Genomic DNA, 16,647 nt, shown 5'->3' on the forward strand with positions numbered 1-16,647 from the left:
ACATGCCTATTGACACACTACATGACTGCTTCGCTTGTCACGCACGTGGGGACCGCATCTGCATGCGCCCGCTTCCTATGTCTGCTAATGTTGCAACATGAAAGCACTTCTGCAATATACGTCCCAAACAGGTGAAAAATTTACAAACAAATGTTTGCAACATATGTGTATAGCAACTACAACATCCTGATAAACACACTTGCAACATGCGTCTGAAATAGATGAAACATTTTGAATAGACGCTTGCAACATGTCTGAAACATATGCAATATTGTAACATATGTAACATCCAGATGAAACACTTGCAACATAGGTCTAAAAGAGGTGAAACATTTAGAACATACGCTTGCAACATACATGTATAGTCACCGCAACATATGCAATATTCAGATAAAACACTTGCAACATACGTTTGAAACAGCTGAAACATTTGAAATGTGTATTTGCAACATACGTGTATAGTCATTGCAACATATGTAATACCAGATATACTTTTGCAATATCTAGATGAAACATATGCAATATACATCTGAAATGCATGAAACATATGGTTGCAACATGTGCTCATGTACTTGCTGACGCCCAATGGAGACTAGTTGACGCGGCACGAGGCACGAGCGGGGTGCACGACATGAGTCGCGAGGCGGGTCCGGTGCGACTGTGCGAGGCACGAGGCAGAAGGCGCAGGGGCACGTGGTGGGTTCGGTGCGATCGTGCGAGGCGCACGGCACGAGATGGAGAGGCGCAGGGGCGTGCAGCACGAGACGGGTACGTTCCATCCGGACGGACGTCCTGACAAGAGCGTTAGCGAAAGTCGACAATTGGTTACACCATTTTGGATGCCTTGGGCCTTAAAAGCTTAAGGCTTGTTTGGAAGGTGGAAGAAAATCTGGGTTCTATGTTTTTCCTGTGAAATTGAACTAATTTCTACTACGATTAATGTGAAACTCTTGGATTCCAAACCGGTGTAAAACACGAATGGTAAAATAAAAGCTAATAAAAGGAGAAATGCTGCACTCCACGCTGGCAGAAAAACGGTCCGCGAACCCAGCGTTCTGTTGGTCACACTGTCACAGACTCACACAGGTCACCCAACTGCCCCACGAATCGAACAACGGCCACTGCTTCACCCACGCGCACGGCGCACGAGAGGCGCGAACGCAAGCCACGAAAACCGCGCCCCATCTCCGTGCACCCCGCGCCCCATGGCCACCGCCCCAGCAGCACCCGGAGGCCTTATGCACCTCCGGCCTCCGCCTCCGCGATGCGTGTCGCCTCGCGCCAGCGCCTCCCGCGCGCCGCGCATCTGGGGGACCCCGCCCCGGCTTCGCCTTCGCCGCCGCCGGGCCCTGGCGCTCGGGGCGCCGTCGGTAGCGTCCGCGGAGGCGGAGGCATACACGGAACCTGAGTTGGTGTTGCTCGAGGCCCTCCTCGGCGTCCAGGGCCGCGGCCGCGCCGTCGCACCGCGCCAGCTCCAGGCAAGAGACTCGCGATTCACTAGACCTCTGCCGAGCGCACCACGTGCTTGCTGACATGCAGGTGGGCGTGTCACTGGAGGCTGACGCCTTTTTGTGGTGGTTGCAGGAAGTGGAGAGCGCCGTGCAGGCTCTCGAGGCCCTGGGAGGCGTTCCTGATCCGGTGCGATTATAATCTAATCAGCTTACTCGTGATAGTGGTTAATTAGTGAAGTCAACTGTCAAAGATTAATGCTTCAGGTGTCAATTATCAAATGGGTTAGCTTAAATCTTCCATATTTAAGTTGAAGCCGACTGTACAGAGAAATTCTAGTGAGGTTTGAACTTTGAACTAGCGGGTTTACAGCCTTAACAGCGATAATATGCTGGAGCCGAAGCTTCCTACTTTGGACATTGTCTAGAGCTTCGTATGATATATCCTTGCACAGAATAAATCAGTTAACAACATGTAATTAATATTACAGACTCCACAAGTTTAACTGAATGACACTATTGTTCCTTTTGGTAGAATTGGTTTGATGTGACAATGAATATCTGGAACAGCTAAGCTCTAATTCTGGTGAGGTATTGCATTGATTTAGAATTCAAGATAAGTGACTCAGGGAGTTTTTAGTTTAGGAAAAAATAAACTCAAAACTCTGTTACCATATGTGCACCCAACAAAGCTCAAAATGTTCTACTTGAAACTAGAGGAAAGCTTGCCTTCTTAGCTTTATTGTTTCTCTGTAGACGAGTTCAAGTTTAATCGAAGGTAGCTGGCAGCTCATCTTCACTACGAGACCAGGGACAGCATCACCCATTCAGGTGGAGTAAATCAAAACGCTTTTGTTTGAAAATACATGCTCCATTTACTATCTGTATCTGTATTCTTTCATCTTTGGATTGTGAAAGCTCTAGATGGATGACTAAATCTATTGTTGGTTCACATTTCATGCAGAGGACGTTTGTTGGAGTTGACTCCTTCCGTATCTTCCAGGAAGTGTATCTTCGAACAGATGATCCAAGGGTGGTCAATGTTGTCAAGTTTTCAGAATCAGTTGGTGATCTGAAAGTAGAGGTAATTTCTGTGTCAATATCACCTGAGTTTCAACTGACATGGGGCTTTCGGGATTTGCATCTTTCCTAGTCAGTCCTTCATCTGTTTGTGCTTCCTGCATCCCTGATCCTGCCATTTCATTTACTATTACCTTTCATGTCGAACTATGCATTTTAGAGTTCAGTTCTCTGAATTAACAACGTATCTACATTCCGTGAAGAGCTTTATTTTTTTATGTGCATTTGAACTACAGTGAAGTTTTGGTGTTATGTTCAATGTGTGTGTGCACGCTTAATTTTACTCCAACATAATTGATGAAATCTTAAATTACAGGGAATCAGGAAATATTAATAATGTATCTACTTGTTACGATATATGTTATTAAGCTTATAAATGTATCAAAGGGAATGGCTGCTTGTCAGGTTGAATTATAATTTTCCCAATATAAGTGATGAAATTTTACATTACAGAGACTCAGGAAATATTAATAATGTATCTACTTTATAAAATTTGTTATTAAACTTATAAACTTATCAAAGGGAGTGGATGCTTGTCAGATTTTATTTGGTATCCAATGCAAATTAGCAATCATGTCTGAGGTGTTACATGCACACATACAACTTAGCATGTCAATACCAAATTTTCAACAAGCTTTAACGAGTGAAAAACAAATTGGTATTTAGGATTCATATTCAGGAAATGCATACCAAGTTATCAATGCATGATTAAAAAGAATACTCCCTCTGTTTTAGAATATATAACATTTAGGACATGATAATTAGTTCATTTTTTTGTTAATTAGCTTGTCTTAAATGTCATAAATTTGGAATGGAGGGAGTAGAAAGAAATGCACCTGACCTTGCCAATTGTTTATGACGTCTATTCTGTTATGATAAACTAGAAACCTACACTCTTAGCATCACACTAAATGACATTATAGCACACATCTATTACTAAACCCAACGAAATAAATTCCGTGTCTCCATTACCTAATCCCTGTTTTTGCTGCTATTCTTCCAAGGCAAAACAGAATAGGTGGTAACATCCAAATTAATCTGTAATTGAAAAGGTTCTGCAACATTAACTATCAATCTTGTCATTATAAACATGGAGGATGTTGGAAATAAAGCGTTGTACTGACTTAGAGAGAGTTAACTGTAAAGAAATAAGGCCTTACTATGCTGCCTTAGTGAGAGTTAAGTGTAAAGAAATAAATACTTGTATTGCCTTAGGGATTGTTACTTTAAATTTCTAATACAATACTTACAATAAGTGTTTTATGAAAATAAAACCAGGCAGAAGCAACTATTAAGGATGGAAAGCGCATACTTTTCCGTTTTGACCGAGCAGCATTCACCTTCAAGTTTCTTCCATTTAAAGTTCCATACCCAGTGCCATTTAGACTTCTTGGAGATGAAGCTAAGGGTTGGCTTGACACAACATACTTATCCCACACTGGGAACATACGTATTTCAAGGGGAAACAAGGTACGATGACATAATCTTGATGCTATTTTACTACCTTAACAGCATCGGAATGTTCAGAAATGCAGCCTTGAAGCATTTAAGGTTTCAATTTGTGTGCATATTCTCCTGATTTAGTAGAAATCTGCAGCATATCAAGTCCATAACCCTTCTATATAGAAACTATTTGGCTTCGTATAGACCTGCTTGTATTTCATCATATTTTCAAAACAATCTGTAGTGCAGGGAACAACTTTTGTCCTACAGAAGAGTGCAGACCCAAGACAAATCTTATTGTCAGCTATATCTGCAAGAACAGGAGTAGAAGAGGTGTGTGATTACAGCTTGTATCATCCATCGTCGCACTAAATGGAGACAAGTTATGTGTACAAACTTTCTTTTTGGCTAAACAGGTCATCAATGATTTTATTTCAAGCCAAAATGGAACAAAGACTGATCTAAGCATTCTGGTGGGTGAATGGCAACTATTGTGGAGCTCACAGGTTAATCTGGATACTTAACTAGACTCTCATACTGGTTATTTGCATACATTTTGGAGTCCTGAAAGTGCTTTGCCTTTCTATGGTTGCAGACTGAAGGTGAAAGTTGGTCATCTGTTGCATCTGCCGGTCTCAAGGACTTCCAGGTCAGTTTCAGAATGAACTCAAACAGTAAAGTGATAGTGTGATACTTTAGTGTGTTTATTGGCACTGGGCATCTCACATGACTAATAGTAACATGGACTTTCTGTTTAGATTATAAAAGAAGACGGGAAATTAAAGAATTCGGCTAGCCCCTTCCCAAGTCTCACCCTCAATGCAACAGGCAACATATGGTAAGTCTGTAGAGCCTTCAAGAATCAATGTTTATTTGTGTTTCCTGTCAACGATAGTTTGCATTTGTGCAAGACCATCTTATCTTAATGAAGAAAAAACAGAAGTCCTTACTCTACTCCTCTAGTGTTAAGAAGGCGGCGACGGCGATCCCAAATCCTCATGACTCCATCCTCAACCACCACGCGCGAACCGTTCTCATCTAGCTGTCCCAAGCTGATGATGGAGTTCCTCAACGCGGGGATGTAGTAGACTCCGGTGAGCAGCCTGTGCTCACCAGACACGGCGGTGAAGATGACGGAGCCGACGCCCTTGATCTCCACGCCGGAGGCATCCCCAAACTTGACGGAGCCTCGGACGCTAGAGTCAAGCTCGGTGAAGAACTCCCGTCGACCGGTCATGTGATGGGTGGCGCCAGTGTCGAGGCACCACCCGTCAGTCTTGTCGTTGTCGGAGCCGTCGCCGAGGGGGGCTTGTGCTTTTGGCTCGTCAAGGTGGAGGAGAGCCGCTGCGGCCGGTGCCGCTGGAGGTAGCCCGATGCTTGCATGTGACCGAAAGAAGGGGGAGCCTTCTTCCGCGACTGGCAGTCGCAAGCGTGGCAAGGCGCGCAAGGCGCGCAGAGACGCCCAGGCCGGGGCACGAGGACGTGCCGAGGGTGATGCCCGCAGAGGCGCCCAGGGTGGCACCGCCGGCAAGCACAAGCCGGCACGAGACGACGCCTGCCGCAACTGCGGCTAGCTTGGCCATTGGGCCAAGGACTGTCGACAGCCACGACGCGGCCAGGCCCACGTCGCACACTCGCACAGGCGGAGGAGGAGGAGCCGGCTCTGTTCATGGCATTGAGAAATAAACCAGAAAATTGTCCCAACTCCTAGTGTCATCCTCTCTCGATGAGAGTAAGAATTCTGCTTCTACCAAGAGTAAGAATTCAGCGACTAACATCTAGCATGCGTGATCTATAATTGTTGAAGCAGTTTGCCTTCTACCTGAAGGAAACATTATGCTATACTTACTTTTGTAAGTGCAAACATATAAATAAGCTGTGCACATACAGGGAGGGAAATGAACGTTTTGCAGTAAGACACGGTGTACAAGGCTGTACAAATTATTGTGCGTAAGTGCATTTTGGTTTCCAGTTCTGACTCAGCTTTGAATTGCACTTGCAGCAAAAAAGGGAGTGGCAACACCTTTACCGTGTCCATGAAAGAAGGAGCTGTTCAAGTTGGTGGTTTACAGTTTCCCTTGGATGCTCAAGGAGAATTTGTCATGGAAATCTTGTGAGTCATTCATGATTTCCTGGAATCTAAATATGCAAGTTATACTTAAGAAAAATTTTGGTTTCTGGTGAGTGGCGGCTCAAGATAGCAGAGAACTAGAATGAGTTTTTTTCTCTCTCATTGCAGGTATATCGACAACAAGATAAGGATATCCAGGCTTAACCAGCACATGCTTGTCCATTTACGCATTGCAAATACATGACACCCTAATGAAGGATGTGTGAACATATATCTTAATTTCATTGATGCGCACACCTGATATCAGATGTGACTAGTTCAAGCGACATAATTTAAAATTTACTGGTGTATAGCTGACCCTATTTTAGAAGAAAAAAAAACTTAGGTTGTGTCTACTTAGTTTTCATGTACTCGAACCGTTTTCTCAAAAATATATGGAGCCACAGGTGAGCATTTTTTTATTAAAAAAAGGCAGCTGAGCATTTTTTTTTTATGGCAACATTCTGTCAAGGCCTGTTTGAAACCAGATTTCTCAGAGAATTTCTTATGTAACTTTAAGACCATGGAATGATGTTTCTATTACTCTAATAAAGTTCCTAGAAGACATGGTAGAAAGTAGATCTCAAAATGCCCTTTTGTAAGTAGAGTAACTTTTATTTTCTTGATGAGCCCGTACATCCACTCAGGCTCCTGTTCGTGCTGCCCGATTTCTGTTTCAGGACTGAATATGACTGCTCGTCATTCTCATTATTATAAAATGGTGTCCGAATTGACTGTCTGAAATCACGCAGACGTACCTATTAACCTGACGAATTATGTGCTGCTGAAATTTGGCACCCCTCCAGAACATGCAATCTATTTCCAGAGCAGCATGTAGAAAAAAAGAAAATGTCCAAGTCCAAAGGACTAGTTATGAACAAATAACATGCTGCAAAACATAGCCAATATCAGATGGTTCACGGTCCACAAGAACTTTGTCAGCAACAAAGGTGATAATGTAATGTAAATGTAATCGTCTATCATCACACAAACCCATAAAAAACATCCAACCTAAATTGTGGTATGAACAATGTCTTCCTATCTCTATAAAGAATACAACAATAAGCTCTGAGAAAAGATTATACATGGTACAGAACTCATATTATCTGGTCAATTTTGAGTTTACACAATCCCCCCCAAAGAGCCAAGAGAAATGCGACTCTTGGGATTAGGGTGGTACGAGCTACCACAAGCATGTGGCAGCTCTTCAGAATTTGCAGCTGGAAAGTTTGATAGGGACTCATCCAGAGTCCATCTTCATTCAAAATTATCTATGCACCAGCAAAATTATCTATGCAGCAGCGAAACTATCACATAAGGTCTTGTATGCTGCGCTGCAATGCTTGAATTTCTCCTCAGCTGTAGCCTGTCCATCAAACAAACCCCATATGCTTAATTAGCTATGTAAAATAACAATATTAATTATTTGTGTTGTAATTAAAGACAAACATCCAAAACATTGACTACAAAGATGCAACCTCTCCCAGATATAACATTATGGTGGACTCAATCTGAACCAGAATTTTATGTCTTCTACTAAATCGGGCACAGGATAGTCGTAAAAACGTGAAACACAGACTAATATGTCTGTTCCAAAGAATCTATGATGGATCCTTATTGATCATAGTGAAAATGTATTAGCTTTATAAGATAATATAGTGCAGTCTCATAAAAGACAGGTGCATTCCAAAATTATTTGGTAAAGGGTGAAAAGGGGGGGACATGATCTGTAACTTCAGCATCTAGTCATTAATTGATATAACCATATTGTTTGATGTTCAGTTCAATCCTACCTCACAGTGGTACCTCGTGTATGCTGAGGACTTATGTGAAAGACTAACAGCACATTATTCAGAGAAAGAAAAGTGACACAATTTTGTAAAGCAAGTGAAAGATAAACTTTTGAATGTTTGGATTGGATGTAGAACAATACCTTAGATGATCCACTGTGGCGATCTGGATGCCATCTAAGTGCGCATGCTCGGTATCTAGTATCAAAGAAAGGAAATAAATAGTCAAATAATCTTTGGAACAGTTCAAAAGGAAGTATACACACAATCTCTGCCAAAAAGGAAAAAAGGACTCAAAGCCATAAAAATGCTCAAAGATCTTACGCGCTTTTAACATCTTCAAGTTTTAGCGGACCAGAAGTGCTCAATCCAAGAGCTTGTCGTGCCAAAGATACCTCTGATGGAGCTGGTACTTCATCCTCCTCGTCTGTTTCTGTTTCAGAACTCCAGTTTCTGGATTTTTCTGAGCGAGCACGTCTGGAGTTCCTCTGAAAATTATCAGATGAAAATGACCAATAATATGTGCGCTGGTCTCGGAAAACATTACGAAACAGATTCTCTGGTTCATCCTCATCACTCGTGCAAAAATCAAATCCTCCTGTAGCCAAACAACAAATAACTAAAGTTTACACTCCACAAGATCCATGGTATACTGGCTAGTAAAAAGGCATTGATATCATCAAAGTAATTCTAATTTTCATAACATAAGATGCCTTGCACACTTATATACATCTGTAACATTTCTGACAAAAACTGCTGGACATTGAAGGCCAGCAGAAGAACTTTTCAATCCAAGTTACAATCTATAGAGAAGAATAACTGAAATATCTTATAAGATAGGAAAAGGAAAAGGTATTGAACCTTTGCTTCCGAAATTCCCAGAATAAAAATCATGTGTACGGAAACCATTGTTGTTTGAATTCCTGACCCAACGATGTCCTCTAAACCATGAAGGCCCACTAGATGCATCATTTTTCTCATCTTCATCACGCCAACTCTGAACATCAAGAAAAATATAAAAATATAAATGGAACAGAACATTCTGTATCTGCATTAAGCATTTGAGAGACATTATTGAAAGCTGAACCAACATTTTAGCAAGAGCGAAATGAACTAAAAAATGCCTTAAACAATGGAAAGCAGAAACAGAACAGGGAGAGGGAGGGGGAGGGGTTCAAAAATAAGAGGGTTCTTTTTTACTCTATCCCAAATTTCACAAAAAAGGCACATTCTTTCGTATTGAGTACTGGAGTCCTTATATAGACATAAAAGCCCCCAAGTTTAAGGCATCAAACACTACCCAGTCTTCTTGCATGAATATAAACAGCTGATTCCGAACACTACCCAGTCTTCTTGCAATTGTTGTGCTATGATGTGGAATCTAGTAAGAGCTTCTGGAACCCAACACACCATTCTAATGCTTTCAGGACTCTTTCTTTAGTATGCAAGGGAATATGATAAAAATATAATACTTTAATATACTGAACTAGTGTGAAGAATAACAAGATCAGAAGACTTACAGGATTTGTGATCAAAACTGAAATATCATGAAAATGTGAAATGCTTCATTACACTGACCTGGAAAAGATACTCTGCATACTCTGACATGTTCCGTAGCATCGACCTTTTAGTTTCTCTGTTCTTCCTACGTCTCGTATAATAGTTGAATCTCTGCTCAAGCATAAGGTATATCGCATTGGTTCTTTCTCTATTCGAAGCACAAACTATTTTGTATTGTAGTAAGAAACAACGTTTCTTGTGACTGATCAGTTAGCACAAGCTTCTAGAAAGATAGAATGCTATTCCATTGAAACCTAAGCAGGCAAAACAGAGAAACCGGCTGAACCAATCACTGTTGAACAAAGTTTCTTGAGTATAACATCCATTAAAAGATTCATCTTGAAAAGCACAGCGCAATTTACCACAAGTAGGGATGCAGGTGGGTATTTAATGATTTTTTCTGGGTCGGCTAATTAATTATGGTGCTGTCATTTTACTGCCCCCCCCCCCCCTAAGTTAATTACGATGACATGCCATTTTAGTTCATTTCTCCCCATAAATTAATTACTTGGATGTCATTTTAGTTCATTTAGCAAGTTTTGGGTGGACTCATCAACCCAAAAAAGGCCAAAACAAGTGGAACTTGCATCCCTGACCACAAGCCAAGCCCTCAGCAACCTGATGTCCTGATGAAATTGGTTCAGTTCCATATGCAACTGCTTTATTAAGCACGAAACGGGAGGGTGAAGATCTAAGTAAGCATAGGCATGTCTAGACCCACTTTGAACACTTCCAAAATTAGTTAAAAAAAATACTAACTTGTAGGTCATGAACATCTATGTTGATACTTGTAGGTTTAGCCCAAGTTCAAATCGGCTGCAATCGAGAGATGAGCAATGCAGAAAGCAGCCCAATAGCAAAGAGGAACAGTCCACAAACATCAAAGAGCAAGCTTGAGTATCCCAAGTTCCCAACTCTTTTATTTTTTTAGGGCAAGAGTATCCTCAATTTTTGCATCTATCACCCTGTGCAGAGCAGGATAACAAGGAAAAACAAACACACCAGATAAAATCTAGTAACATTAGTTTTATAATGCGAAACTATCTAATAGGATTCTGCATGAACGCTTCACCAATCGTTCCCTGAATAATAGTCCACCAAATGAGTGATCCTCAAAAGCACATCAATGGTGCGGCAGACCTGGTTCCACACAGGCTTTCCATCCCATCAAACATATTCCGGCCCAGATAAAAATAACGCTCGGATCAAACAGAAGGAGACACCATTTGTCATCAAAGAAATTGCAGGAAAAGAGGAGCGGATGGAGGTGGGATTACGTATTTACATTGTGCCACTGGGTCTTGCGCTTCCGCTGCAGAACGGGTGTGGAGTGGAACGGCGCAGCGCCCCCCAGCTGCTGGTGCGGGACCGCCGCCGCCGCCGCCGCGAGGGGATGCGGACGGTGGCCGGAGAAGAGAGCCGACTTGATGCTGTTCATCGTCGCCGGTACGGCCGCCCACGAAGACGGCGGCGGCGACCTCCGGGGACAGGACGGCCGGATGTGTCGCGGTGGCCCTCCGCAGGAGAAGGAAGGAATCACCGTTTGAGCGAGTGGCTGATAGCTGGTCCGGCCCGTTAGAGGCCCAGAAAGCCCTTCTACCTCGTTTAGGTCCCCCTTGAACGCGGGATTTAACTCCGTAATAAAAAAGGGGAATTCCTGGTCGGCCATTAAAAAAAAAAACGTAATCCCATGTGAGCCATTGGAAAAGTTCAGTGATCTTCAGTATCACTGCTCTAACTTTTTTTTTGTCCTCTATGCCACTGCCGTCATATTAGACTCTAACGGTGTCAAACTGCAGGTGTGAAAAGTCAAAAATACAATTAAGTCTAATATGTCATTAATTTTTTTAAGCATCTTAACGAATTTAAATAAAAAAACTCAAAACTAGAAAGTTATAGATCTCGTCGAGATCTATAATTTTTATATAAAAATTATCTTCATTTAATTCCGTAAAAAGATATGATTTGATATGATTAATATATCTTAGAAAAATCATATTTTTGTGGTATTAAAAGAAGATAATTTTATATGAAAATTATAGATCTCGACGAGATCTACAACTTTCTAGTTTTGAGTTTTTCCATTTGAAGTCGTTAAGATGCTCAAAAAAATAATGACATATTTAGACTTAAGGGTATTTTTGACTTTTCACACCAGCAGTTTGACACCGTTAGAGCTCAATCTGATGGCAGTGGCATGGAGAGCAAAAAAAAAAAGTTAGAGCAGTGGCGTTGAAGACCGCTGAACTTTTTTAGTGGCTCACAGGAGGATTGCGATCTTTTTTAATGGCTCACAGGGAATTCTATCAATAAAAAACAAAAAAATAACGCATTTCTCAAGATAAAAAAACTAAAAAAAACTGAAGCGGTTGATGGAGGCCATAAGATTTTTTTTGCCCTGAATTATAAACTTAGTTTCTAAACCCCTTCAACTTCTAAAAATCATTTATTTTTGCACCAGAGCGGTTTTGAAGATGGTTTTGCTGAGGATAAATTGAACCAAGTAAAAAGTTAAAGGAGATTAATCGGACTAGAAAATGTTTTCACAAAAAATATCTTAGAAATCATATTTTTTAAAAACTATCCAAATATATTTCTACAAGAAAGAATAATGCAATTAAAAATCATAAAACTAGATTTAATCTTAGAAATTTTGTTTTTAGCTTGGAAAACTATGAAACTAGCTTCATTTTTTTCTAAAAGCATGCTCTATGTTATGGTGCATGGCTTGAAATTAGCTTGAAATTGGACAATCACGATAGTTGAGGGAGAAAAATAGGAATAAGTTGGAAATGTGTATACAAGACGAAGGAATGGAAAGCACAGGTATTTTGTAGGAATAGGTGTTTGGATCAACCTCAGAAAAAATACAAGGAGCGAGAAAACATGCGGCTTAAGTGGATGTGTTTTCTCATGTGGGTTTCCTATGAAATCAAGTACAAAAGAAAGTTTTGTACGTTTTTCTGATTCCTACAAACCAAAGAACGTTATAGTAATTCAATTCATATATGAATTCTTCATTTTCTTTGTTTTCCCTACAATCCAAAGAGGGTCTTACAATTTTATTAAAGCATATCCAACGGTAAAAGAAATCATCCTAACAATCTTAGTTTCATAACCTTTCTAATAACAAATTTAAAATTTGGGTTTTGTAGATACAGGATGAACCATGAGCCTTGTGTTATCATTTCATTAAGGTAGGATAAAAGAACACTGAGATGAGGAAAAGAAACACAGCTGAAAGCTCTAGTTTGGTTTTGGTGAATTGATGAAATCCTAAGTGCTTACCTAGTTTATCAAGTGATCATGAGATAGGTAGCATATTCTAAGTGGTGAAGCAAATGAATATCATGACATGATGATGGTGATGCCATAGTGATGATCAAGTGCTTAGACATGAAAAAAAGAAAGAGAAAAACAAAAGGCTCAAGGCAAAGGTGAAAGCTCTAGTTTGATTTTGGTGAATTGATGAAACCCTAAGTACTAACCTAGTTTATCAAGTGATCATGAGATAGGTAGCACATTCTAAGTGATAAAGCAAATGAAGATCATAAAGATGGTGACGCTATGGTGATGATCAAGTGCTTGGACTTGGAAAGAAGAAAGAGAAAAACAAAAGGCTCAAGGCAAAGGTATAAACCATAGGAGCTATTTTGTTTTGGTGATCAAGACACTTAGAGAGTGTGATCACATTTAGGTTCGATAGCCGTACTATTAAGAGGGGTAAAACTCGTATCCGAATACGGTTATCAAAGTGCCACTAGATGTTCTAACGCATTGTATATGCATTTAGGATCTAGTAGAGTGCTAACACCCTTGAAAATATTTGTAAAAATATGCTAACACGTGTGCACAAGGTGATACACTTGGTGGTTGGTATATTTGAGCAAAGGTGAAGAAGATAGAGTTGAAAACGAGTTAGTCGTGCTAGTCGCAGAGTGACCGGATGCGTCTGGTATGGAGATCGGACACATCCGGTATGTGGCTCAGGACTGAACTGCACAGTGCTACCGGACGCGTTCGGTGTGAATCAGTAAACGTAGTGTTCAGCAGAACAGTTGATCGAACGCTGGCTGCGTCCGGTCCGGTGTGACCAGACGTGTCCGGTCGTCCGTGGGTGCTTACTATACTTGATCGGACGCTGAGGCTCAGCGTCCGGTCATTTATTATTCTACGTCTAGTCAGTGCGTTCGGTCGCATGAACATGTGGGCTGCAATGGCTACCCTGTCTTGAACTAGACACGTGGTGGTCTGGGAGTTACCGAACATGTCCGGTCGACCTACCGGACACGTCCGGTATTCACGAACGGAGCGTCCGGTGCTGCGTCTGGTCAATTGGACCGGAGCATCCGGTCACCCCGCGCTGTATCTAGTGAAGGGGTACAATGGCTCTATTTCATGGGGGCTTCTGTTTAAGCCCCATGGCCAGTTGAAGCTGACACTTTTGGCCATTTTCTTTGACATAGCAACCTTGTGAGCTTAGCCAAAGACCTCCCACTCATCTCTATCATTGATTCATCATCTTTATGAGATTGGGAGATAATCCAAGTGTATTGATTGAGTGTTTACATCTAGAGGCACTTGGTGTTCGTGTTTCGCTGCAGATTTCGCTTGTTACTCTTTGTGGTTGCCGCCACCTAGATGGCTTGGAGCAGCGAGGATCGTTGAGCGGAGAGTGGTGATTGTCTCCAGCTCCGATCGTGGTGATTGTGAGGGGTTCTTGACCTTTCCCCGGTAAAAAGCCAATAGGTACTATAGTGGATTGCTCGTGGCTTGTGTGATCCTCATCTTATGTTAGTTGTGCGGCACCCTATTGAGGGTTTGGCGTGTGAAGCCAATTAGCGCGTGAACCTCCAAGTGACTGAATCACCACAACGAGGACTAGCTTGCCAGCAAGCAAGTGAACCTCGGTAAAAATCATTGTGTTCATCATTGATTCTAAGGTGATTGGTCTTTATTGTTATTCATCCTTATGATTGATTGATTTTTTCATCTACATGGCGGTATAACCTTCTTGATCACTCTCTTTATCTTACCGTAAACTAGTTGACAAGCTCTTTAGTGTAGCTAGTTGTGAGAGCTTGTTTGCTTGGTTGGTGTGGCTCTTTAGTTAGCCTTTGAGAGCACACTAACATAGGGTAGTGTCATAGCTATTGTGTGAATAGATACTATCTAAACTAGAATTGTGGTAGATGGCTTGCATTTTGAGTAGGCTAGCACAACACTTGCTTCACCTCATAATTGTCTAACTATTTTGTTAAGTGTTGTTGTAGAAATTTTATTAGGCTATTCACCCCTCCTCTAGCTCTTAGGACCTTTTAACTGGTATCAGAGCCGAGGTCATCGTTATTTGAGGCTTAACAACCTTCGGTGTTAAAATGGCTCAAATCAATAACACCAAGAAGCCACCCCAATTTGATGGCTCAAATTACTCTTATTGGAAGTCAAAGATGACCACATATATCAAGTCAATCAATAGAAAGGTGTGGAAGGTGGTAGAAACCAAAATTGAGATTAAGGATCCGAAAAATTCTACCGCGGCTGAAGAAGTGCTTCTCTAAAATAATGACATTGCTCTAAGTGCCATTCATGATGCAATTGATGTGAGAACATTTGAGCAAATCAAGAATATTAAGATGGCTCATGAAGCTTGGAAGAAATTAGAAGAATCATTTGAGGGCACTCAAGCCGTAAAGGGTGCAAAGGCATATATTCTCAAAGAGAAGTTTGCAAGTTTCAAGATAAAGGAAGATGAGAGTATGCCAGACATGTTCCATCGGATAGAAGTGATTGTTAATGATCTCAAATCACTTGGTGAGAAGATAGAGGACAAGGACTTCTCCAATAAGTTCTTGAGATATTTGCCCGCAAGATTTGGTATGTTGGTCACCTTACTAGTGAGGACCGGTTTGAACACAATGACACCAAACCAAATCTTAGGAGATATCATGACCGATGATGCTTATAGAGATAATGATGAGAAAGAAGAAAAGAGGAAGAAGAAAGATGAGAAGAAGGATGACAAGAAGAAGAGTGTGACATTCAAGACCACATCATCCAAGGGTAAAGCTAAACAAGAAACATCAAGTGAAGAGGATGATTCATGGGACGACGATGATGATGAGAAGATGGCTCTCTTTGTCAAAAGATTTGGCAAGTTTATGGTGAAGAAGGGCTACCATGCAAGAAGAAAGAAATCTTCATCCAAGAACAAAGAAGAGTCAAGAAGGTGCTTCAAGTGTGGAAGCAAAGATCATCTTATCGCCTAATGCCCATATAATAGCGACAATGATGATAACAAGAAGAAGAACAAGAAGAAGAACAAAAAGGAAAAGAAAGAGAAGAAGGATAAGATGGCCTTCAAGAAGAAAGGTGGTTCATATGTAGTCACTTGGGATAGTGATGCTTCATCAAGTGATGATGATGATGATAGTGATGACAACAAAATCACCAAGAAGAAGGTTCTTACAAACATTGCTATAAATAAGAAGCCTTCTCTCTTCGAATCTTTATCATGCCTCATGGCTAAGGCCACTAAGGTACAATCTTGTGATGATGAAAGTAATGAAGAACGTGATGATGATAATGAACATGAAGATAAAAATGATAGTGATAGTGATAATGATGAACCAACTAAGGATGAATTATTTGACATGCTAGAAGATGCTAAAGAACACTTTGACATTAAGAGAAGAGAATGCAAGAGCTTGAATAAGGAGGTAAATGCCCTTAAGCAAGCCCTTGATGAGCTCAAAGCAACTCATGAGAAGCTAGAGAAAGCCCATGAGAACCTTGGCAAGGCTCACAAAAAGCTTGAAAAGACTCATTCCACTTTGCTTAATGAACAAGATAAAAAGAAGCATATTGAAACTTGTGATATAGGTGTAACTTATGATTTAATTGATACATCACTATCTCTACCTATCATTGTTGCTCCTACTAATCCTTCTTGTAGTACATCTACTTCCACCTTATCTAGTAGTGATGGTCTCACTTGTGATGCCTCACTAATAGTTGAGAATGAGAACCTCAAGAAGGAGGTCACTAAGCTCACTCACACTTTGGCTAAGGCCTATGGTGGTAAGGACCGCTTGCTTATGTGCTTAGGTAGCCAAAGAGCTTCTCTCTACAAAGAGGGATTGTGCTATACCCCTAAGAAAGGCAAGGCGGCCTTTGCTCCTCACAAGACTAGTTTTGTGAAGAACAATGATCGGTT

General features: G+C 41.1%; 2 protein-coding genes across 4 annotated transcripts; one reads left to right on the top strand and one right to left on the bottom strand.

Annotated features, from left to right (window-relative positions):
- The first annotated feature begins 1,083 nt into the window (after positions 1-1,083).
- LOC136542291 (probable plastid-lipid-associated protein 12, chloroplastic) lies at positions 1,084-6,634 on the top strand. Of its 3 annotated transcripts, XM_066534657.1 has the most exons (11): positions 1,086-1,478; positions 1,585-1,638; positions 2,205-2,279; positions 2,413-2,532; positions 3,807-3,998; positions 4,221-4,304; positions 4,388-4,477; positions 4,567-4,620; positions 4,730-4,809; positions 5,974-6,084; positions 6,211-6,634. In XM_066534657.1, the coding sequence occupies exons 1-11, from the start codon at positions 1,206-1,208 to the stop codon at positions 6,284-6,286; spliced, it is 1,209 nt and encodes a 402-aa protein (XP_066390754.1). In that variant the 5' UTR covers positions 1,086-1,205; the 3' UTR covers positions 6,287-6,634. The 3 variants fall into 3 exon arrangements, with proteins under 3 accessions (XP_066390756.1, XP_066390755.1, XP_066390754.1); XM_066534659.1 differs by lacking the exon at positions 3,807-3,998 and having other exon boundaries at positions 1,084-1,478; XM_066534658.1 differs by lacking the exons at positions 5,974-6,084; positions 6,211-6,634 and adding an exon at positions 4,935-5,936 and having other exon boundaries at positions 1,084-1,478.
- A 356-nt stretch (positions 6,635-6,990) lies between these two features.
- Positions 6,991-11,036, bottom strand: LOC136542292 (uncharacterized). The gene is made up of 6 exons (XM_066534660.1): positions 10,717-11,036; positions 9,450-9,542; positions 8,733-8,868; positions 8,196-8,469; positions 8,015-8,069; positions 6,991-7,447 (listed from the first exon to the last, which is right to left on the bottom strand). The coding sequence occupies exons 1-6, from the start codon at positions 10,867-10,869 to the stop codon at positions 7,373-7,375; spliced, it is 786 nt and encodes a 261-aa protein (XP_066390757.1). The 5' UTR covers positions 10,870-11,036; the 3' UTR covers positions 6,991-7,372.
- Positions 11,037-16,647: the final 5,611 nt, after the last annotated feature.

Source organism: Miscanthus floridulus, chromosome 3, assembly GCF_019320115.1.
Source record: "Miscanthus floridulus cultivar M001 chromosome 3, ASM1932011v1, whole genome shotgun sequence".
Lineage (NCBI taxonomy): Eukaryota > Viridiplantae > Streptophyta > Magnoliopsida > Poales > Poaceae > Miscanthus > Miscanthus floridulus.

What these genes read in the sequence shown, in the direction of transcription:
- LOC136542291 (XM_066534657.1), top strand. Translation starts at nt 1,206, where the DNA reads ATGGCCACCGCCCCAGCAGCACCCGGAGGCCTTATGCACCTCCGGCCT. An exon ending in TTGGTGATCTGAAAGTAGAG is followed by an intron (nt 2,533 to 3,806) that starts GTAATTTCTGTG and finishes AAATAAAACCAG; the next exon opens with GCAGAAGCAACTATTAAGGA. An exon ending in GTATTTCAAGGGGAAACAAG is followed by an intron (nt 3,999 to 4,220) that starts GTACGATGACAT and finishes TCTGTAGTGCAG; the next exon opens with GGAACAACTTTTGTCCTACA.
- LOC136542292 (XM_066534660.1), bottom strand. Translation starts at nt 10,869, where the DNA reads ATGAACAGCATCAAGTCGGCTCTCTTCTCCGGCCACCGTCCGCATCCC. An exon ending in ATGCAGAGTATCTTTTCCAG is followed by an intron (nt 8,869 to 9,449) that starts GTCAGTGTAATG and finishes CTTGATGTTCAG; the next exon opens with AGTTGGCGTGATGAAGATGA. An exon ending in TGGGAATTTCGGAAGCAAAG is followed by an intron (nt 8,470 to 8,732) that starts GTTCAATACCTT and finishes GTTTGGCTACAG; the next exon opens with GAGGATTTGATTTTTGCACG.